The 25,583-nt window shown below is 39.1% G+C and overlaps 1 protein-coding gene across 1 annotated transcript in view; it reads right to left on the bottom strand.

The window, feature by feature from the left end:
* Positions 1–2,709: 2,709 nt before the first annotated feature.
* Positions 2,710–25,583, bottom strand: part of grb2a (growth factor receptor-bound protein 2a) — a 29,375-nt gene continuing 6,501 nt past the window's right edge. The window contains exons 2-5 of the mRNA XM_088075572.1: positions 12,946–13,043; positions 10,230–10,352; positions 6,170–6,335; positions 2,710–4,547 (exon numbers count right to left, since the gene is read on the bottom strand). Of these exons, the coding sequence (XP_087931698.1) occupies positions 4,377–4,547; positions 6,170–6,335; positions 10,230–10,352; positions 12,946–13,043 (558 nt within the window). The 3' untranslated portion in view covers positions 2,710–4,376. The remainder of the gene's footprint in view (positions 4,548–6,169; positions 6,336–10,229; positions 10,353–12,945; positions 13,044–25,583) is intronic.

Consider the following 25,583-nt stretch of genomic DNA (forward strand, 5'->3'; position numbering starts at 1 on the left):
GTAATTTGATACAGCAGATAAGTTCTTAAGCGGACTCCACGTATTAGCCGATTTCCAACAAATTAGCTCTGGTTCTTGAACCTGTTCTGTTCAGGATTTTTGAACCTTGGTGCTATGTAGTGAACCAGCCACAGTTTACACCAGTGTTGCATCATCCATCTTTATGGTCATAACCTACAGCCCAGCCAACATTTGTATGCAGGGCTTATGTGGGTAGTAAATGAACTAAAAATGGGCCCTACATGGGATTGTCAAGGGGTTTCATAATGACCCTATGCCAATTGCCAACATGTATGGGTCAACAAAGTGGGCCCCAAATAAGAAGCCCGTTTGGGGCCCATACCCACTTGGTACCCAGGTAGTCCTAGTGTAACCCATGTGGCACCCAGTTGGATCAAACCATGGACAATCCTATATAGTGCCCATTTCTCAGCCCATTTAGCCACATGGGCCTCACATACAAATGTTGGCAGGAACCCCCACATAGAGGTGAAATGTGACTCAACGTGAGTCTGAGGTGGCTCCCCTTTTCAGTTTTTGTTTCTAAATCTGTAAACTCCTCCACACTGTCTGCCATATTTCACTCATTCAAAATCTCCTTTTACTGTGTGGCCATGTGGTGGTGCTAGCAGCCCAGAGAGGATCTCCTGTGTGATTTTAATGTTGTCAGTGAAATAAAGCAGCATTTTGTGTGCGTGTGTGATAACTTCTCAAAGTGGTCCTCAACACTCTAACTTTTGAATTGTATGCTCTGTGTGGTGACAACTGACACATTAATGGAGTTGATTCAGCTCAAATCTATTAACTGAGACAGGCCATTAAGAAGGGCAATAAAGCTAATAATCAGGTATTTTGCCCAGGACGCAAGCACAGAGCCTTTCTCTCTGTCATCTTAGCTTGGTAAATGTGGATTCATAGAAATAAAGAAGTGAGAGATAGGGCCTCCAGAGGCCTGTTAAGTCTTAATTTGAAGCTACGTGATGACAAAATGTTCATCTGCCTGCCATAGTTTAAGAAGATTTTCTTAGAGTTTCTTTCTATGCACCTGTTTTTATCTCTGATTGCGATTTTTCGTTTATTCTGTTCTTTTGAGGGAACAGTTTCCAGCTGCCTTCCAGAAGAGAGTTAATAAAGCCATGGGTGGCTCAAGGCTCACTACCAAAGTATTAACTGCAACCCTGATAGAAATGCATTAAAGTTGCCATGTATAGGGGATGTGGGTGTGATTGGAAGTATCAGCTTTCACCTCTGTCAAAAAAAAATCAAATATCCTAATACTGAGTTTGGTATAAATAGAGCACACACCTAAGGCTGCGCCGAAAGGCCTTTCCAGCATATTTTATTAATTTTACTTTGACACATATGATTTAATATTGAATTTTACCATCCACACTCATCAGTACCATTACAATAAATTCAATTCAATATGTGCGATCGAGATGTTTTGGCCTCACTGTTTGGGTGCGGTCATATCGTCCATCTCTATATACAGTTTTAGGTACTGCAGCCTCATACTCAAACTAACAATAGGCATTTATCAGCAATAACTGTCACCAACATAATTTAGTCATTTGCCACAATGACAGTGAATATTCATCTTATGTAGCTCAAATCTTAGTACAGCCTTGGCTAACCCGCGACATGACAATTTTTTGGCATTTTCCTTTTTTTCTCCTGATGACAGTGTGCATCTTTAACCCTAAGAGAACTGTATTTGGTCAGTCAGTCATTTTGGTCGCAGGTGGGCTGGAGCCAATCCCAGCTGTCAAAGGGCAGAAGGCGGGGTACACCCTGGACAGGTCGCCAGACTATCACAGGGCTGACACATAGACAAACAACCATACACACTCACAGTCAAACCTAAGGGCAATTTAGAGTCACCAATCAACCTGAGCTGCATGGCTTTGGACTGTGGGAGACCCCAGAGACCCCAGAGAGAACCCATGCAGACACAAGAAGAACATGCAAACTCCGCACAGAAGGGCCCCCGCCCAGTCTATTTGCAACGCTTCAATGGTCACGCATTACAGAAATTCATTTGAAATTAGTAATGCTAGGGATGTATTTTGCATAACGTTAGACATGTTTTGGGATTTTTATGAACAAGTCTCAAACAACAGTCAAAACAAAATATATTCAAAACAAAACAATAAATATTAAAACCTTTTCTTAAACACTGTAATTAAAAAAAATAATTCCAGGCCTGGAGATTTTCTTCTCTACTTTTGCAGGACGATGGGATGTCTGAATTACATATTATAATACATTGTTGTGAAATGAATTAAAGATACTTGCAGTGACTGAGTAGGAATGAATTTCAGCCATGTGTGTGAATAAATCACTAGAAAAGATTTCTTCATCTCAAGATTTGCTTTGAAGAGAGATTGTTAGTGAGATGGTAGGGCCTTGACACATGTTGCGTTTGAAACTGATGAAAAAACTGACTGCTGTGGAGGTCATGACTAATCAACTTAAAATTGATTACATCAAATGTGGGTTTCACACAACTGTCTTCTCCTTCTCCTTCTCCTATCCTATCAGAGCGTACATGTCAACACTTGTGTGTCTTCATCTTATCAGTCCTTTCCCAGAACCCACATGACTTTATGAAACCTCACCTCTGCATGCTGCAACAGCTCCATTCTTTAATGGCAACATGAAGTAAGGCACTTTGCTTTGTGAGAAATTATCAGGAGGACCAAATACCTGTTTACCTACTACCAAGACAAACTTGCTTTAATAGTTTTTTTATGCTGATAAAAATGTGTACCCTGGTAAAAAATAAAGACCATTACACACAAAGCACACACATATAAAACAAATGAAAATTCATATGCACCTGTTTGTCAAGTAATCCCAAGAAGCAACACAATCCTCATTGCCAAGTTAATCATTATTGACAACAATTACATTGTCCTACAAGGAAGCTACGCGTACAAAATGCAATTAAAAAGTTTCACCCTAGATGTAATAAACATGGACTCAATGAGTAGTTTGTAATTATAAATCCAGTCTCATTACCCCTGAATTTTCCAACACTGCATATCTCAAAAAACATTCAGAGACATGAGATTTTTAATGACAGTGACCTGCCTTTTAACAAGTTTGTGCTCTCAGGCAATAATGAGGCATGTAACAAAGGAGGAGTGAAAGCATGCAGCACAATTTTTACAGAAACATCTGCTGAATATTAACATGATAAAAGTTATGCTTGTCAGATGACATTTGCCATTTAACTAGTTTGAACTTTACTCGTCTGAACCTAATCTCTGAAAATTTACATTAAGTGTGTTACCTCAAGTACATAACAAAATTCGTGGGGCTCTAATTTGTAGGATATCACACAAACTGATGTATGAGGATATGTTTATCAGATCAATTCATATATCAACCACCAAAACAATCAAGGACCCCATGATTAAAATGAATGCATCACACCAGAGATTAATTAAAAATACTCATTCAACATCCCACAGCAGGGTTAATGTGAACACGCTGGGTCTTCTACGCTGGCATCTTACCAGTGATCTGTTATCAAACAGATGTTTCCAGTGGCAGGTTTTTCAAGGTCATAATTGAAAAATAATGTTGCATGGATACAATAAATGATTACTTATGCCACCATATTCAATCAGCAGTAAGATTTAATCCACACAAAACATTCTAACCTAACCCTCTTTACTTTATATTTGATAATATGATAAACTCTATTTGTATAACACCTGTCATATAAGAAATGCAGCCCAACGTGCTTTACAAGAAAGAAATTAAATTCACCGAGTGCTTCACATCAAGACACATAAAAGACAAAAAGACATACTAAAACCTGCATGTAGTAAAAGTAAGATAAAATAAGGATAAAAATTTAGTGCAAAGAGTGCATAACATAAAATGGAAAATAAAGTAAAAAACATAACCCACAGACATTATTAATAAAACAAGCATAAAAATAAGCATAAAAGTAGAGTATATAAAATGCATAAAATCAAGGAAAATCTTACAGCTGTGCAGCAGTATGCAAGTGCAAAGCAGAAAGCAAAGCAGCCAAGTTAGAGCTAGTTAAAGGAAGTGAAGAGATAAGTTTTTAGTTTGAAAAAAAAAAAGTAGCATGCTGGATCTCTGGCAGTGTGTTCCAGAGCTTTGGGGTGTAACTGACAAATGCTGCATCCCCAGTTTTCTTTTGGCTGTTTTTGGAAACCTCCAATAAACGGCAAGTAAGGAATGGAAAGAAGGAAGGGAAGGAAAGAGAGTTAGTGATGTCACTTGGTCCTAGCCTATTAAAGGCTTTGTATGTTAGGAGGAGGACCTTGCTGACTCTCCTTGGGTCTGGTGTGCAGTGTTGCGGCACTGCTGTGTCAAAATTCAAGACACAATTTTCATATTTTTTTCACATAATTGTAGGGAAACATGCCGGTCTGTCCGTTGCACATTCCTCTCCACCAGTTGGCATCAGACTGATCCAGGACCTCAATGATCTCTCCACGCTTGAAGCTCAGCTCGCCCTCCTCCTGAGCCTCAAAGTCATACAGTGCCTCCACGTAAACACCCTGCACAGGGAAAAAGATACCAGAGACACAAGAGACACAGTCGTTTGCTACGCTTGTTTTTTGTTGTTATAACTACAAATGCTGACATGCTGACACAGAAAGACAAATTCTACCAGTTCATTTTTAAGTTCAAGTAGACATATGTGCCAAATTTGAAGAAATTATTTCAAAGATAAGGTCATAGTGACCCTGACCTTTCACCTATGACCACCAAAATCTATTCAGTTCATTGTTTAATCAAAGTGGACATTTGTGGGCATGCTTGGGACTGACTGACAGACGGCCAAGCCGAAAACATAATGCCTCTAGTCTCAGTTATCACAGAGGCAGAGGTTTAAAAAAACATCACATCTTTGTCCTTTCATTTTTCCCCTTTAGGGCTGACCCTAACACTCCTCTGTACAAATTCAATATCTTCACATTTAATGTGTGAGTGATGGATGAGTGATTCTCATATCTCCTCTGGATAGAGAGGGCTCACAGTCACAATTTATACCAACAAGCAGCATAAATTCCTCCTTCAACCTCCAATATGTTCACATTTTAATATGACATGATGTCATTTCTTGTCAGTGGTAATGGAAGTCATAATGGAATTCTCAAAAGTTGGGACTGGTGGAAAACTCAAACATGCGTCGACAAGTGAAACTGCATGACTTCCATGAGCTAACTTCTGATTAGAGAAGTCATTTTGACATAACTGATACGAATGTACCATCTCAAGATAATTCAATCAGGCTACGTTCTCATTTGCATACTGACTTACCGCCTCCTACATTATGTATGTAGCTACAGCATGCTGCCCACTAAATGAAAGATTTAAAGTGTGCCAACAGGCTCTTCGCACAGACGTAAACTCAGGCATGACAGTATTGATGGACAGCTGCTCTCACAACCCTGAGAATGCTGCAGCAGATTTCCAAACAGGTGTTCTTTGCATAAAAGACTAAATATTGGGAATCTTAAGTTACTTTCTCGCCTCAATATAGAAATACGGAAACTTTAAAAAGTGATATATTAACAGCTTTAAGCCTGGCTCAAAATCTCTGCAGCTGTACAGTTTGACAAGTGGGGCAGTTAAATATGTCCAGCAACCTCATGTCTCATGTCTTGCTAATGTAGTCGGCTATAAATCTGAGCATTTTTCGTATACAAAAAAAACATGTATACTTGGGGATAGGCCTATAATCTTTTGATGGGCTGGCCAAGTAAATACACTGCATGACACCAGAGTGAACTGTATCTGCTGATGAAATTAAAATCTATGGGCTTTGGTTACATATATTAAAAAAAACCTTGTGCATATACTATATGATGAGGTTAAAAGTTTATTATCTTCCTTGGAAACAGAAGCTGAAAACACAACTGCCCCAAGTTTTATTTAGCTTTCAACCATGTCACATAATCCTCCTCAACAGTTAAATTTACATGACAACTAGGGAAAAGTGAGTGCTGAGGAACATCGAATGACATGAGCAGCTACTAAATGGTTGTTGTGGTAAGACTTTCATCAACTACGGGCATGCATATTTTACTGTAAGCCTTTCTACACATCTGTTCTCTGGGTTTGTGGAAGCACTTGAATGAGCATATTTATGGCCTGTATGTGTGTGTTTTTGTACCTGGATTTCCTCAGCATCTTTGAGATAGATTGATTGAGTGCGGTACACTGTGGAGGTGCGGTGATATTCCACCAGTTCATTTAATGAGTTGAACTTTACCACCCAGAGGAAATACTTTCCTGCACCGTCACGCAAGACCTTAATGTGCTGGACACCATGGTCAATCCTGAGGAGGGTGAAAATGTGAAGAACAAAGACATTTTAATAACCTTGAAAAGTTTGTGTTGCTAAAATCTTCATGTTTGTTGATCCAGGTAAGCCAAAAAGTGGGGGGAAAAAAGCAATTCAAGGCTAGGGAAAAAAATCCCCACACAGGATGTCACAGACTTGAAACTTTAATATGAACCTTTGGGGTGTGACAGATGATTCACAGGAGGAAAAGGAATGAAAACTGTCAACCATCACTGTGCAGTCATTCAACAGCTACTATTTCTTGGAGATTTCAACAACCTTCACCTGAACGGTGTTACAATAACCAAAAAGGTTTTTGAAATATAAATCTGGTTGGTTATTTCAATGGCAACTGAAATAAAGTCTAATCCAACTTCTCCCTTTTCCTCAACTTACAGTATAAACATTTCTTTTTTTGTGTCATACATTAAAAATAGTGTTGTGCTCATTTAACCTTTTAATGTTATAACAATTGTGATTGCAATCAGGGCTTGCCATCAGCACCTGCCAAATACAGGTATATTTGGTGGTTGCGTGTAACAAAGTCACTCTTAACAGCCACCTAGGCGGGGGCATATACACCGAACAAAAGCAGCTTGTACTTTTACACCAATTTACACTTTTCCTTTTCCAAGACAAATCCATCTGGCTGACAGGTGTGGCAAATCAAGATGTTAATTAAACAGCATCATTACTACAAAGGTGTGCTTTGGGATGGTCACAATAAAAGGCCAGTCGTAACTTTGCCGCTTCACTATTGTAACGTTCCGATTATGCTTCCCTGAATTTGGCAGTACATCCAACCAGCCAGATGAGGATGATGCAGCATGCAAACCACGCTTCCATGAGATGGTCTCTGACTGTTTCTGACTGTTTGTGCAGAGCTTTTGTTGCATCAGCTGTTCGGGTGGTTAGTCTCAGACAAGCTTGCAGATGAAGACCTTGGATGTTTCACAGAAACAGCACTGGAGACATTTATGGCAGTTAATAAACATTCACTTCATGAGCAACAGCTCTGGTAGTTATTCCTGCAGTTACCATGCCAAGGCACAACCCCTTCAAACTTGTTACACCCATGGCATTGTGTTCTGTGATCAAACTGCACACTTTAGTGGCCTTTTATTGCGACCATCCCAAGGGACACCTGTGTCGTACTGATGCTGTTTAATCAGCATCTTGATATGTCACACATGTCAGGTGGACGGATGATGTTGGAAAGAGAGAAGTGCTCCATAACAGATTTTAACAAATTTGTATGTGCAGTTTGAAAGAAAGATGTCTAATGAGTGCATGAAAATAGCCTTAGAGTTTCAACCTGTGAAAAATGGGTGCAAAAACAAAACTGTAGTTACCAATGGACAAAATTAGTTCTCAGCAAGAAGATTTTGTCTGTCTTTGACACTTGCACAACTGCTGAACAAATCACTAGCCACAGGAGCTGGTGAGGAAAAAAGCTGACGACAAAGGCCTGACTGTAATCTAATTTTGAAGGGATGCAAACCTTGGTGCATTAAAATATGCATAAAAGGAATGCCAGAAAATGAATTTTATATCAACAACAATAACAACAACAACAACAACAACAACAACAACAACAACAACAACAAAAAAACAATTTACCAATAAAATGCAATAAAACAAGTGAACAAAATGAAACAAAAATGAAATATATACATTAATTAGTTTTTAAACTCTGGCTGTACTACAAAGGAGACTGTGGAAATGAAGTCTTTACTATTGCGTATGAGTGTTTCATCAAGTTGCATCATAAGAAAGATTGAGACCCAGTGAGGTCAGAGCTCAAATAAAAATGCCCTTTTCATATTCTGTCATCACATGTGCAGAAGAAAGAGACAGCTTGCTTTGGCAAGAAGTTAAAAGATCAATGATCAAGATGTCAGACTGACACAAAGACGACACCTTGGACAGGGCAGCCCAGTCAGAGAAAACAATATGAATGGATCAAGTGAATACAGCAGAGCTATCCTTCATTTTATTAGTATGACAGTTCAAAACTGTCAGCTGTCGTTGCTTGAAAGCTCCCTCACTTGATGTGGCCAATCAAAAACCACCTGGTGAAAATAACTTTTGTTTCTGTATGGCAAAAAGTCAGTTGTAAGCGTAAAATGTCAGAAGCAGCGTAGCTGGGAAATGTAATTTAACTTGTAAATTATGTAACTTCTTAAACTTTTCTGTTATTAACCTCTGTCACTGTGTTTGTACTCAGTGCAGCCCTCCCTCTCTGTTACATTATTTAACTGCAGTTACATTAAAAAGCAATTTCTGAATTAGAGATCTATCCCACCCCCTGAAAGCCCCGCAGTTTCATGTGTCACTGTTTAATTAAAGTCGGGGCATCCTGGTGGCATAGGGTTTTGTGGTACTCTTCATTAAAACACAACGTCTGTGGTTTGAGTCCTGGCAAGATCTTTGCTGCATGTTGTTCCTCCTGAGCTCTCTGCTTTTAATGATCTAATAAAGGCACAAAATGCCCCCTTAAGCACATTTAACAAACTGCAAATTTTATCAGAAACAGTATAGTGCCTTTTCTGTTTGATTCAGCCACGGCAAGCCATCTGAAAATTTCCATTTAAAGTCTGTATTAGATGGCATCATGTGATTTCCATCATATCAATTGTAACTGGAAACACTTGTGTGACTTTGCAGGCTGCTGCTCTTCCCTCCCTTTTGAGGAGAACAAGGCTTAATATGCGAAATGCTGCTTTTGTTGTCAAAAGACTTGAAGTTTAGGCTGAACTAGTTAAAAATGCACTGAAAAAAATCTTAGACATTGAAGACAAAGGTGCATTTAAGCAACCACTGTCAAGTCATCAATTTAGAACAGCCCAAATGCATGAGGAAGTTGCCCTAAGGTGAGCTCGACAACATCCCGACATGTGTAAGGAAAACAAAGTGTCATGAAAGTTTACAGTGCAAGTTGTTATTCGCTGTAACCTAGGAAATCAACTGCCTTGAAAAAGATAAGTTACTAAAACTACTAAACTAGAGCTACAGTCTTTCTTGTTGACTTACTTTTTCAAGGCAATTGGTGTCCTTGATTTTTTAGGTAAATCACCTTATCAGGTTTTACAGTGCACTAACTAGTGATCTAATATTCCCAGCTTCTGGATCAGGCTAACGCTGCCAAATACACATCTGCATAAATCTCTCAACTAATATTTGACTGAGCAATCAAGCACCAATGGGCGGACCAGATGACCTTATCACAGAGGGAGACTCCAAATTTTTGTGGATTTAAAACAGTGTCTAGACAGGGATTTTCTGCGTCCTCACAATCTGAAAAGTAAGTTTTGATGATACAAATTAGTGAATGCACCGAAATGTCTACAAGCTGTGAACAAGGTTTCAGGACCTTGACTGAATGAATCACTGGATTTTTTTTTTGTTTCCACATGTCTGTCTCCAAGCGATTATGAGGATAATGGCTGCAGCATTTCAAAACAAAGACTACGTGACAAAAAGCCAGAGTCTAGCATCTTTCACTCACACAGTGCTCTGTTGTTTTCCACACTGAGGCTCAGGATTATTTCTCCAATGAAATTAATTTTGAAGGTAAGCAGCAAAAAGATTCTTTATGTTGTTAGTGTGCTTGCATAATGTAGTTATTTTAACCGTTAAGGAGCTTTACTTAAAGTGTGAAACATTTATTACTTAATTGTGTTATTGTCAGAATACAGTTAATTGTAAGACTGAAAACTGGGTTTACTTCATTTTCCCAAACTTTTAAAATAAATTAGATCTTCTTGAAATTGTGAATTGCCATTGGGGGAAAGAAGAGAATTATCAGCAAAGTAACCAATTATGTGTGGTGTAACCAAAGGGAAAAAAAATAACATTTTAGGGTGGATAAATTGAAAAGACTACTGACTTGACAGAGAGGGTGAACTCCCCTACAGTACACTCGCTCTCTCGGATGACGAAGGCTCCCTCTCGTCTCTGTTTCATCAGTTGTTCTTCAGCTTCAGCTTGAGTGATGCGCCCCATATACCACCTGTCACAGTAGTGTAAGAAATAAAAAAACATCAACAGGAACTTAAAAGACATTTTAGAACTACTTTTGAGATTGGTTCTTGTTGATGGGATCATAAACTCTTTTCATTGGCTGGTTGATTGTGTTAGCATAACAATAAATGACTATTTTTCGCTATTTGCAAGGTTTTCAGACTTGAGAAAATAAAATCCATAAAAAGTCCCATGATATAATCACAACATCAGTGTTTCTAATGAACCCTTAGGGAAATTATTTAGTTTTTTTGTTAATTGAGTGGAACTGATTTAATTAAGCAACGTTCATAAAAGTGTTATGTTAATCTAATGCTGAAGTATGAAGTGGTTTCAAACAGTGGATGGTCAGAAAAGGACAAATATGTTCTAATGCAGTGTGATATCCCCGCTTATGTTTGATCCACTTTGTCTGTTAGCAGTGAATCTCAAAAAGAGAATTCAAAAAATCTCTGATGGAAAGTAAAGTTATCGACCAGAGGACTGAAGGGAATGATGTGCTTCACATCGCAGCTCCTGACACCTAAACTCTGAGGAAGAAAGGACGGGTTGTCTGGATGAAAAACTAAACAATAAACTAGAAAAGTAAAACGCAGGCTGACAACCCTTGTGCAGTCTAATAAATTCTTATCATCGGTTTTCTTGTGCCTTTCATTTACTTATTCCTATGGCTTTGCAGGCTTTGAATTCTGCAGAGGACACAGCCTACCCTGAGGTGTGTCCTTCACAGGACCTGAGAGGCAGGCTCTACTTGTACTAATGAGACATCCTTAGGACCAAAACAAAGGTGCATTTTGAAAGTCTTTGTCTGCTAATTCCTCAGTGACCAAATGTACCTGGAAGCTGCCTCCAGGTGCCTGCCAAAGCTCCTGGAGGCAGGTGTCCAAAAAGTCCAAAAATATCCTGACAAAAAAAATGTTTCATGATTTCAGTGTTTATGTTTTTTATGGTTTTGCTGCTATTATTTCTGTCGTGTATGCTTTGTCTGGTGAGGTAGTGGGATTTTACAACTACATTTATTTAAAAAACAAACACAACTATCAGTCTCATTTCATGGTTCTGGCAAAATGGAGGTCCGGAGGTCAGGATATTATGTTAAAACCAGACCATGTTAGGGCTGATAGCTGACATTTTCTCGTAAGGTTGCTATATAAAAACTGCTTAAAATATGAAGCCATGCAAGCCACGGCATTTAAAACACCACAGTGCAAGCTTTTCACAATGGAAAAAAAAAAGTTTGTTAGCAAGGCTTTTATTTTGAAACTGAAACAGGAAGCATATATTCAAATATATATATATATATATATATATATATATATATATATATATATATATATATATATATATATATATATATATATATATATATATATATACACACACACACACACACACACATATATAGTATATATATATATATATATATATATACATATAGTGTATATTTGACTGATGTAGACATTGAAAATTGGTATGAGGTCAATATGATTTTTAAAAGATGCTTTTGGGAATATCCAAAGTGATACCACACGGCTGATTTGAACTACTCTGCTGCTGCATGTGTGTCGTGGATGTGTTTGTGTAGCTCAAGTTGAGGAATCGACAGGCAGTTGGGGAAGAATGGAGATGGGCATGCGCGGGTGAGATTCTCTTGCCCGTGGCATGTTTTTTTCCCCAATAATGGTAATGAATGTGGTACGATAATTGTCAATTTACACATCACAGTATAACCTAAAACTGGTACACTGCTGCAACCCATGCTGTGGACGTTTGATTCAGAGGCGAGGCATGGCAGAACTAAAAGTAGGAAAACTTTTAGCAGCACATTGCAGTCGTGGAATACCCACAGCTAATCAGTATACGGTCCTGTGACTCCTGCCACACGATGACCTATGTTACACACCTGAACTCTCCTCCCAGCCGCTGAGAAATGCAAATCGTTACAGTTATCCGCCCTTTACTGCGGCTTGGTGTGTTATCGGCGTTGAGCTGTTGGTTTACTGCAGAGCAAGACCATTTGTATTCAGCTAAGTTCTTGAAGTCACAATTCCATATTCTTGTGTCTGTCTTTTGTGCAAATTAGAAAGAATGCTTTGAGATTGTTTTGAGATTGTTTTTGGATTATTGCATTAGTCACAAAGTATTGTGAAGGCTCCAAAAGGAATCATAGATTGATTAGCCTTCAATAATATGACTAAATGTAATTTTTTTTCATGTCTTAGCTCAGTTATGCATGCATACTTTTTAGGCTTATGACTACTAATTTAAAAGATAAGTCCTGCAATATTTTCTGTTTTTCTTATTGTCAACAAACTCCATGAAAAAACCAAAACCAACGATGAACTCTATTTTATTTTGGGTCTATCACAAAGATACCACTAATCTTTTATCCCATTCACCAGGCAAAATACGAAATAGTCACCTTGGGCTCTAAGCAAACGGAATTTTTCTTTTCACAACTGTCCTACATTTTGCAGACAAGGCAATTAATCACAAACAAAAGACAAATCAACTGACAATGAATATGTCATTAGGTAATGTAACACTACTGACATGTTTTATTTCCTTCAATCATGACTTACGGGTGTGGTTTCAGTTGAATATAGTTCTTTGGAACGAAGCCATCTCTCCCATTCACCTCTGCTTTGTACCAGTTGTCGCCATGTTTTTTCTGCAGAACCTGCAAAATTGACAAGAAAAGAAGATAAATACACTGCAATTATGATAAAAAAAAAAAAAAGAACAGACTGTATCCGAGAGTCTAATATCATCACCATTACATGGAAATGAAATAAGACTTGGGGTACAAATGGCTTTACAGTCCACTTAACACAACTAATCACCTAGAAATGCCCAGATATCTTCTTGAAGTGCTCAGTGTGGCCCTATATGTATTGAGTCTATACTATACGTCAACCCTTGACATGAGTTCTTTTATCCAGGACATGCTTGTGATGGAAATTACTAATTTTCAATGCATTCCCACTTAGCAGGGGCTCTCTTACGGCTGGTGGCAAGTGCCGTGATGCAAGTTAAAGTCACTCATTTGGTTTATCAACCTGGACAGGTGGCACTGTGCATGATGCATTAACAGTGGCAGAGAGGTGATGCATCCTGCATTTATGAATAGTTTAAGATACAGTTTGGATTTGACTTTTAATGGGTCCTTCCGGAAACACATATATATACGCACACACATTGAATAATGTCAGTGTCCTTCAGTGGCAGGATCCCTGCAGGGGAAACAATGATAATCTGTGTCTCACTGCTCACTTTTGGGGCTAAATCATTCAGGCTCACACTGAAATAACAAGTGCAGAGAATACTAATGCTGGTTCGGTAAATACCATTGAAGTGGTGCACCTCTGTCCAGGCAGTAAATAACTTTTACAAGTTAGTTTTGCAAGTGTTAATATGGATTAAATATGCATTTGTAAACCACAAAATGCTAACGCGTGCCTGTGTTATTTGTTTTCCAAAACACGTATTTATATGTACATCTGCTTGTTATAAACAAACACAAACCTGAGGCATGTCGTTGTGATGTTTATGTCCTTCCTTGGTGTACAAAAATGCTGTAACACACCTGACTTTAACTGTAATTGTGGCTTTCTGAGTAGTAATTACTGATTTGAATTCAGCTTATTGTGCTACTATTGACAGAGGTTGTGTGAACGTGCGTTTATGTGTGTGTGTGAGATGTGTCTGGGTAGTTTTCAATTTTTAAATTTTTTTTGCACATCTGGTCCTGGAGAATGAGGCATTTAAATCTGCAGCTTAGTATGTGTTACTCATCAGCTCTGCCTCAGTCTTTCTTTGCAGCCAGTAAATATCAACTCCCATCTGCTTCTGAAAAATGATTGCCATCCAACCACTCACAGAGAGACAAATATTATTTATGACACTGATCCTGTGAAAATGAGTGGCCTTAGTTCCAAATACTGGTTCTGAGAAACTATATGAATCAGCGTCGTGAAATGGGTCAGTGTGTGTGTGTGTGTGTGTGCGTGTGTGTGTGCGTGTGTGTGTGTGTGCGTCTAAGTCTTTAGCTTACACACACACACACACACACACACACACACACACACACAGACATGCATGCGTGCACAAAATGCTGGAGATGGTGACTCTTTCAGTTAATATCAGATGTGGGAGCATATAATAAGGTCTATGAAAAGATGACACTCATTATATTAGAGGTATAGATACCAGGGGCTTAAACAGGTGGCCAAGCAACAAAGCCCTCTGTGTAAGCCTGATACACACGTCTGAGTCACAGAATATGACTTCAGATAATGAAAGATGACGGCTGCGCTCAGTCTCCTAAAGGAGTTTTTCCGAAGAAGGACTCTGAGAACACAAGACCGAGAGAGAGAAACAGAGTGAGGCTGCCAGAAGCATTATATCACAAAAATGTACTGAGTGGGATCCATTATCAGGTTATTTAGAATGGAGGATTTTTCAGAAACATGTTTTTCATGTTCAGTACTAACAAGCATGGATGCATTACTGAACTGGCCAACCAGGCGCAGGCCTGGAGGACCAAAATGTCACTCAGATGAACACTTTATGACCACTGACTGCAAAAATGGGTAAAACAACTATAAAGTGATACAAAACAACCAAAAAAGACACAAAATGACCTCAAAGAGACACAGAATGATGACAAAGTGATGCAAAACCACCACGACAACAAAAGAGAGGCAAAAACACTAAAAAGTCTGTGTTTTGTTCCTAAGTAGGAGAGGTGGTGGAGCCCTCTGCATTTTCACCCATGATAACAAGTTCTGACATCCATTCATTACAAGACTGATAGTAAAATTATACCAGTACAATATGTAAGTGTCTGCACTATTTCAAATGTTTTCAGTCCTTTTCTAAAATGTTTATACCAAAACAGTTCTGACATATTCAGCTGGCCGGTGTCACGTGACTGTGAAAAACTATACACATTTAGGACATATTCAATACCTGTATTGCTAAAATTGTAACAACTAAAAATAGGTCTATTTACACAAGCCTTGATGATGTATGAATGTCTGAATAATCCCATGCAGGATGGGTCATAGAAATGACCAGACATGTAAAGAAAATATTCATTCATTCATATAGTGAGGTAGACATACTTTAAATAGTATAGTAACAGTACCTGCTGTCAGAATCAGTATCAGGAGAGAAACAGTGTCATCAAATGCTATGTTATTATAAAGCACAAAAAAGGAGAGCTTCATTTGTGTTCTGAGGATCTGGGAACAAAGCTCTCAATTAAACTGTCAGGTTCTCAAAGGTGGAGAGGAGAGTCTACTATTATTATAATCTAATCTTACCTGAATCCAAATCGCCCATGTGCATCATCATAATTATTTGACACACACTTACAGGTTAGTCTGTATAAAACAAGGCATATTGATTTATTTGCATTACTGGGCATACAGTATTTGATAGGTGTAAATATTCCATTGCTGATCCCTTTAACATAAACACTTGAGTAGTTAAACCCATTTTGATTTAGTAATACTAATGCAGTGCCTGTTCCCTGTTAGGAACAGGCAGATTGTTCGGCGTCTGGCAGACCTGGCAGGATTGGCATAACCATAGGGGGCGTGGCCTGCCCAGAGAGCTGCTATGTCTGCACATGTTCCACTATCCACTGTTTAATTCAAAGAAAAGTAGCAGAGGGGAGGGCAGGCAGGAATGGAGTGCATTTAGGGCCTGACTATTTTGCTAATAGCCACAGGTCTTTGTTTTATTTGCCAAAATATTAGTATAACATATGAGCTCATACAAACACTGAATCTTGTGCGGCAAATGTAGCTATTCCTGCCAGTCATGCTAGACTTAGAGACTATGAAGACCGTTTTTGTAATCTGTTGCTCCAACAGGTTGCAAAGAGCTACTATTGTCAACTTGCAGTTTTGTGTGAAACCTCTCAACCAAACACTTTCAAACTTAACACTGCCTTTCTGTGGGCATCTGTAACTGTAACATCTGTGGTGCACAAAACACTGTTGGCACATGGCATTACAGATCTGCAAGCATTAAGGTTTTTTTTTGTGTGTTTGTGTGTGTGTGTGTGTATGTGTGTGTGTGTGTGTGTGTGTGTGTGTGTGTGTCCCGTTGGGATTATTCTGTAAACCCCTAAATACAGAGGTTTTTTGTGGGTCTGTGGATGCAGCAAAGGCTGGGTGTATAAGTGAGGAACATCACATTCAAGATTTCCTTTTTCAATCAGTTTGTGGTCGGATTGATCAGAACTGATCAGATTAGATTGTTGGATTAGTGGAGCAGAAGGGAGTGAAAGCAAAACATCTACTTTACTGTAATGCAGCCTTTAAAACCAGGAAAAGACAACAATTAAGATAATAAGATGATATCTAATGTCACATTGAAATATCAATACAATATTGATATGTTGCCTAGCTCGACTCTGTTCACAGCACCCCAAAGGCCTGACCATGCTGCTCTCACAGAGCGCTGCTCACTTGTTTATTCAAAGTTTAATATTGAATGTGTCCAAATTTGCACCAAATTTGGCATTGTACGTCCATGGGTCCTCAGCAATACACTTGGAAATGTGAAGTGGATCAGATAAAGAGTTCTTAAAATATGCGAAGGACAAATACACACACACACACACACACACACGCACGCACACACACACACACACACACACACACACACACACACACACACAGAAATATTTAAAGATCAATCTGAAGATAGAAGGTGTTGTTGTTCCCTTTGACAATTTCGCTGAAAGATTTTAGCACTGAATATGAAGCAGCTCATTTCCCCTGTGAGGTTTTAATAATCAGCCTGTAACAAAAATGTCCTCCTGTGGTGTCACCACTGCTCAGTTGTGCCTTTGTGTTGATTTGTGCCTGTCCAAAACTTTTTTGGCTAAAACAGAAGCAAATAAAGTAAAGATTTTCCTCATAGGAGAGCTATCTTTCCATCCATTCCCCTTCCCTATAGGCTAACACAACAATGCTGTGAGCTCCGAGTGAGAAGAGGGCTATAATTAAATCTCTAATGGTAGGGAACTTTCTCTACTTGTTTGAATACCACACACACACACACACACACACACACACATGCAAAGAAACACCATATATCTGTGATGATGGTGCCCACGAGCAGACAGATCAGCATGTTTATTATCATTATTCCCCCTAACAAAACGTTTTGTCCCTGGAAATTTTCTGTTTTCATTATTTGAAACCCAGTAATTGAAAAGCAAAAGACAATCCTCTTCACAAAAGTTATCAAGGTACTGTTTGAGAACACAGCAAGAGAAATTAAATGCAGTTTAGATTGAAAGGATGACCTTAAAGACGGGGCCACAGAGAAGGAGGAGACGAGACAACGTTTTCGAATGTCTTTGAAAAACAATGATGCACTTGCTGATATGGAAGGCTGATAATGGCTCTTTCTTTTCATGCTCTATGCAGAGACCGTGATAAAATAAATTGATTTTTGGGTGATTAAAGACTGTTAAGTTTTACATGGTGGATCAGACAGAATTGCACAGTGTTGCGCAATCTCATCTGTCAGGCTTTGGCATTTTTGGTATTTAACTGACAGGTTGGTGCAGAGCTCAGGCCTGTTGAGGGTATCGTCATTTTACAGCTTTTAGAAAGACAACTGTGAAACCAGCTTTCAAACCAGTAAGAAATCTTTTTCAAACCATTACTCTCATAAAACATGCAACGCTAGTGTGGCGAGCTGTGCATGATTCCATAACAAGTGTTTTGGACTGACACGTGAAGTTTCTGATTTACAGCTCCTATGAATTGAGCAACTAATACTGTATTAGTAATATGTCTCTTCTGATCAAATTTGGAAAAACATCAATTAATTGAGAATGTAACACTTAAAAACTTGGCTATCCTGCTTAATCATTGTTTTAGTATGGTTTGATCATATTTCATTAACAGTGTTGGCACAAGAAAAAAAACTGGTACATAGACGTATGCCACATTTTACAAGAAACTAGAATTACTGCCTCAAACCTGTATGCTACTGCAAACTAGTTGAAATACAGTTTACATCTACGTCTGTGAAAACATGGATGCCTCACACACATCTTTAACCTGGCAGCACAGAAGATCTATACAGTCAGTGCAGTTTCAAGGTGGACACCCAAGATTAGTGTCACCAATTCAGTATCTGACCAAATGTGTGCCCTTCTGTTATGGGGACCGAGTTATGGCACTTAACAATGTCCAATAAGTGTTTCTGCGACCTTGTGACCTTAACCATCAAAATATAATTAGTTCATTTTTGATTCCAAGCCGATATTTGTGCCAAACTTTTTCAAAGAAATTTCCTCAAGGTGTTCTTGAGATATTACAAGAACACAATGGATGTACAAGCAGATGCACAACTTGAAAACGTAATGCCTCGGGCCATGGCTACCGCAGGCATGGAGGCGTAAGAAAGAAAGGTGCTCTAGCTTAAACAGAAATTAATTCTGAATGAGGCAGCCACTAATAGTAAGAAGCTGAGTACAATATATGTTTAAAGAGCCTTTATAGAATACAAGCAACAACTATTGGTGAAAGACGGGGCATGAAATCTGGACTCTGATGTCAAAGCCAAACACTTTGTATGGACATCTTTCACCCAAAAACTTCAAATCCTAACTTTCTGATGCACCGTAAAAACTAAAATTCAGTCACTTTCCCTGTCCTTGCAAAGTCCGAGTCTGAGTGTTTCCAGTGTCTGCAAAGAGATTTTTGATATGAAAGGAAACATTCACTTCCACTGTCAAACACATGAACGCTCTCCTGACTATAAAACAGGATAGTGAGGCACACAATTGGACCAGTCTGGGCCTGCTGCACTACATGAAAGTATAATTAAGGCCTATAATTAAGTATTGACATGACTGCAGTCAGTGCAATAAGCTCTTGATTAGCCACAAATAGTTTGCAATTTTGAATGTTTCCTCAGAAATAGCTAAAATACTCATCTGACATGCTTAAATTAGTACACACACACACACACACACACACACAAATATAATGCATAGTGGAAGGCTATATGATCACCAACAACCACAACCCAAAATCCTTGACAACTACAGAGAAACACTGGTCTACTTTTTTTTGCATCCTCCAGTGCTACTGCTCCCTAATAATTTTGTCACTCTGAAACATTTCCAAAACTACACAAAGACTCTTCTCTGCCTGTTTTTGAGGATCCACTCCATCCTTTGAGTGTGCAGTAAACAACTCTGTTGTCCACTTCACCAAAACACAAGAGAAGACACAGATAAAGCTGTCAACAAGCTTCCAAGAGAAGCCTTTGATGGATAAAACAGGCTGGGTTCAAAGTTGTGACACAGATAAGAGTGTCGTGTGTTCATAGGTTGATGCCGCAGTCAAACATCCTTTTAAATGGTTGGACTTGTTTCAAGGTTAATAAGCACTACTGATTTTCCCAGAACTGCGAGGGGTAGAAGAATAAACTCAATTAGCACTAATACCCTGACAACACTTGGCTGTCAGGCTCATCCAGCTGTAAGAAATAAATATCAGAAGTAAGAGTTCAATGAAAAAGTAACAGAATAACAACCTATTTTCACCAAACCACTTATTTTGCTCTGCTTTCATTGTTTTTGCTCCATTCAAATGCATCTTTTGTTAAAGAATCAATTTTAGCTCAGCTTACACAACTACATACCTGGCCATCATAATGGATGTGAAAAGCTAGCTTTAATGGCGTCATCATTGCCTCTGTATTGAAACCTTAATAGTATAAAAAGCATAGTAGTAGCATAAATGGGTTCCCTATTGTGAGAAAGGATGGGGGTGACATTGTTAATCAAGGACAGATGTGTGTGGTAAGGGTGCCTGCAGATAATGAAAGTTTTATATTGGGAGAGAATAAGCTGAGAGGCTGGAAGCAGATAAAAATGAAGAGGCTTGAAACATGTAGATAATGTTCGGCGAGAAAAGAAGGCCGTCACCTGGTTTGACATGAACTGATGTGCATTTTGTTCAACTGATCTTTATCCCCCATTGACTATTTCTGTCCATCTGTGTATTCCTCTGCTGTTTCACCAGCAAAAAAGTGGAAAACTCTGTAGACATAAGAGCTTTATATTCCCTGCTTCTCTTCCCCAGTAAAAAGAAATGCATGCTAGAAAACTGGTAGTCGAATGCAGTTGCTTCCTTCACCTTTTCTTGCCCTCGCCTGAGGGACAGAGTAAGCAGAGTGGCTGTCAGAGATGAGGATTAAATCAATTGACATGTCTGTGACCTACTTGATACACACTTGAAAGGAGCCAACTTTCTCTCAGAGCACTGAAAATCCACTGCAGGTGTTACAGGTTTGATTGAGTGCTGCAGCAGACAGACTAACCATCATTCTAATAACAGTGGTGAATAACATACAGGAACAACTCTATCTATGTGGTCAAAGGTATTAACAGTCTTTTTTTGTGCACTGTCTCTGAAATTTGGATAGAAACAAATGAGGTGTTATCTTTTCCAGTGCCAAAAGGACACTTAAAATCTTACAGGTGCTTAAAAGCACAACAAGACGGTCAAAAAAATTAAAGAACTGTTTTTTTTATACTTAAATATATATGAATAGAATGCATAACACTTAACAAGTTCAAACACAAGTTCATATAATAAGTAAAATCTAACCCAACTACAATAATCAAACACTAAATAACAGTCACAGTACTAATAACAAGAAAATGAATTCTGGGTTTGGATCAACAATTGTCTCCCTGTCTCTGGAGAGCCTCAGCAGCAGGCTAGGCCAGTATCAAGATATTACAGTACACAGGGGTATTTCGAAATCCCGAATGTATGTTTTTCATACTGTCATATATACAGGCACTCCTCTTTCTATTAAACTCGTTGAATGTTGTGCACAGCATGCACCACCAGAGTTCAGGCTCCAGTCTCTACTGGTGGAACAGGCAGCTGAACTGAAAGACACTGCAACCCTAGTGATGGTGGCATCAGTTACAGGACTGTAAACAGAAAAACTGTGAGGAATAGCGGCATGCTTACATCTCACTTGGTGAATTAAGGATTTATTTTGATCAAACCAGAGCTGGTGATCGTTGGAACAGTGGACTGAGAGGGGCTGTTAGCGCTGCAAACTCACTCCATCATACTGTATACCCCGCTGAAATTTCAGGAAGGTATGAAATATTTCATATGCCCAAGCCTACTCAGCAGCTAAGCATTTCTCCAGCACCAGTTAAGGAGTGGCTGAGATTTTCATTGCAATGTGAATACGTCACCCCCTCAGGTGCCAAAGGGGCTTACCAGTTTCAGTTTAATAAACAGGTAGCAAGACAGGCATGAGAATAAGGCTTATGTCTTGAGGAGTTGTTGCACTGCTCTGTTTAACCTCAAACTCTCTGCTCTGGGTCTCTCTTTCTCTCTCTCATCATTTCATTGTTGAAATATTCAAAATTTGATGTAATACAGCATTGCGCTATTTTTTTAATCAAAGAAAATGCATCAATACAGTTGTGAAACATCCCATCTTTTGTAAAATAAAGTACTTTACACTCTCATATGAGCTTCACATTATACATTTTATAAAAATGTCTATTTGTCTGTGAATCTGCAGGCAAAACTTAAGAGCTTATGAGCAAGGTCCACGTCTTTGTCCATTCTAAGTCTTCAACCTTTACAGACATCTCCTTTGAAGTACATGACATCAGCCTCTTTGTGTTCAGCTCAGTGAGTGGCTCCCATTAATCTGTGAATAAAGAATCCTGCATTTTCTGAAAGTCCTCTCACAGTCGACTGAGCTGACTGGGAAGTAGACGCAAGGCACCCCTGCTACCCTTGCAAATCTCACACGAAGGCCCCTTCTGCATTCAGTAAGATCTGAACCAGGTGTGAAGGGCTCTCTGGACATGGCATACTGATCGGCATCTGTTCTTCACTGAGCTATGTGTTTGCCAGGGGGTTCAGTTGTGTGTAAGGCCTCAATCTGCTTTTCCATGGCTGGAGCCTGCATTGGATTTGCAACCCAACCAACCCGTAGACATTTTTGTTTGGGTCTTTGTCCCAGTAAACAGGGACTATCCAACGGGCCAACTGGGCTGGTGCCAGGGGTCCTCTGACCTATAAGGGCCTCCAAAACTTCACCAACTCTGGCCTGATCCCATCCTTTTTTTTTAAAAAAAACTGTTTGTTTTAATCAAATCAAATCTATCATGTGTGTTTGATTGTGTTTAAATATATACCAACAAGAGTTAGTTTATTTACATACAGGAAAAAAATAATTAATAGGTTTGCTGGCTTTGTTGGTGTGATCATGATAAAGATCAGAGCCAGGTGGCCCTATAAGCTCACAACGCAAATTACACAAGGGCCTTGCTTACCCCTCATGTCAAAGCGGGTGTCAATGCTGACAACTGCAATGATAGGACAAACTGTCCTTCTCGTCAGGATAAGGGGAAATAAAAAACATCATGAGAGTGAGTAACAGCAACAGTGATCAGGTAAACTATGACAAATGATAGTAACATTAAGTTGATGTGTTAGCGGTGCAATGCATCTCACAGTCGGTCTACACTGCAGATAAGAAGATAACCACATCAAGCATGAACAGGCTTTAATGTGCCGTGCACATATTGAAACTAAAGCTTTGAGAAGTAGTTAACATTGGTTGTTTTTGGGAAACACTAGGCAACTGTCATTGTGTCTCCATGCCAGGATGAGTACTGTGGTGGAAATTCTGCATGAGAAATAATACAGGACACACATATTATTATTTACCGTTTCTCTACCAACTCACAGCAGAATGACCAACACTGGCACTAACAACTCAACAGGGACAATATATCACCCTGTGCTGCGCTGATTTGAGGTGCCTAAAGCATCAGTTTTGGGGGTGCCCAGGAGATGAGTAGAGCAGGCACCCCATGTTCAGAGGCTATGTTCTCGCCACAGTGGCCACGGGTTCGATTCTAGCCTCAGTCCTTTGCTGCATGTCATCCCCCTCTGGGTAAAGTAATAATTACAATGAGTCCCGAGTTTGTCACATCACAGAAAGATGTGTTATTAAACACCTGACCAAATTTGGATGACCAAAAAGAAATCGCTACGTGTGTAAAAGAAGGTCTCAAAATCATGAACAAATGCACAGTATTCTCTGATCTGAAATGCTGGGGGCGTGTCTGCTGGAGGAGCGGAGGCGGCGCTCAGTCACAGGACTTTGCTAATGATGCTTCTGGTTTTTATACTGCTACATTGTCAGGGGTGGGGTTATGCTGGGTATAGCTCAATTGCATTGAGCTATGGTTTTTGGCCCGCCCAAAAAATCTTAAAACAGGAAAATGGTGAAAAAACAGTCAACTGTCTAATAATTCATTACTATATAGTAGAGGGTCTTTGTAACATGTTTTCAATAATCAGTTTCCAACAATTATAATGTGTTTTGAAACAAATCTCTGAATTGACTTTACCCGGACTTTAAGCTGTTCTGTCCGAATAAAGCCAAAAAACCCTAACATGAGCCTATAAAGCTAACATGACACTATAACTGAACTATACTACTGTTGCACAACTTCATCACTTCAACAAGGTTGCAGAGCTGTATCGGCGTGGCTTGTTGTGTTTACATTTTGTAGTCTCCTTTCGCCTCTTGTTAGAAACCACCTTTTTAAAGACACATAAAAGCTTCAAAGTTTGCGAGTGGGATATGTACTGAGGTATTTTATGTTGTTGAAAAAAATGTGAAAGTCTTTCAAGCTTGTGTTAACCACAGACCTGTCAGTCATTTACCAAAAAAACACTCAAAAATAACATTTTGTTACTAGGCAACCTGAGGTGCTGAAATGCTGACTATTTTCTGGGTTTTGGGACTCATCACTGAAACACTCTATTCTGCTCCTCTGTTGTTTTCTTGTCACATGTAGAGCTTATCTTTATTACGGGCAACCTCGCTTTCTCTCTGCTTGTGTGTGTGTGTGTGTGTGTACGCTCATCTCTCTTTCCCTCCATTTAGACACAGCTGTCAAATATGTGGAATAAGAACATCATTTAAAAAACACTATCAAAGATTCAAGATGGAAATTCAATTTTACTCCCCATTTTTACTACCAGAAATGAGCTATTTACCTCAGCCACTCTGAATCTAAAGCTGATGAAGCCAGTAGTCTCACAATGAATGAAAATTTGGTCCCACATAATAAGAAACTGCCAGTTCGGAGCCGATAGACAATCATACATTGACTCCATCACTCGCTGACTCAACATTTCATCAATGGTTCCTCAAAGTGTAAAATCTTTACAAACCTTAGTTACTGACAAGATCTTTCCCACATTCCATCAACTACAAGAAAAATTCAATGTTCCTAACACTGATTTTTCCAGATATGTGCAAGTTCAGAGGTTTTCCATAGTTTCCTAACAAGCCACCTGATTTCACAAAGAAAACATCATGTTGTCCAACATTTTGATGTAAGGAATTATAACCTTAAAATCATGACCAGCTGCTGCAAACACAACGTATAGCAACATTGGGCTTTCTGAGTAAGGCCTGGATGGGAGATCTGGGAGTGAAAATTAGGGAAGATCTGGAAATGAAAGGGAAAGATTGTTTTCCAATTAAGTCATGTGAGATATGCAAGTATTATTTGGGTTTTAACAGCATTCTTTGGACATACATGTATACAACAGATTAGGAATTTGTGTCTCGATTGGGGCCTCTTGCATGTTTACATTCAGCTCTGTGTGTCGTCACGGACCAGCTCGCAAACAGTTAGCAAGGCTGTGGCAGAGATGTATGCCCAAAAGAAAGGCCCACATTTCTGGATGGAAGGAAAAACACACCTACTTTTAAACATTATGAGAGACTTGGATATTGACAGGTTTTTGGATGAGCAAAAATATCACAATCCCACACTTTTGATGAAGGTGGTTGAAGGTATAAAGAAGGAGGCTGTGCACAAGCGGCTCCTACATTTCCACATTTTCACATGTTAAACAACATGTTAGGGCACATTAATTAGAGTATGCGCTGCTTTATGATAATGGTAATATTAGTCTGCTTCAACTACGTAGAGATATTTGAGGGAGTTTGTGACTGCACACACATGCACTGTGTGAATACTGATACAGATAAACACTTATAACTGTTACAGCAGCGCTGTTTTTCTCTCTTTCAAACCAGCACCTGCACATAAATAAAAATCTGCCTTCTGTATTCATTCGGTGTCCTGCTCAGAGGA

Source organism: Plectropomus leopardus, chromosome 3, assembly GCF_026936395.1.
Source record: "Plectropomus leopardus strain MGB_pleo_1.0 chromosome 3, ASM2693639v1, whole genome shotgun sequence".
Taxonomy (NCBI): domain Eukaryota; kingdom Metazoa; phylum Chordata; class Actinopteri; order Perciformes; family Serranidae; genus Plectropomus; species Plectropomus leopardus.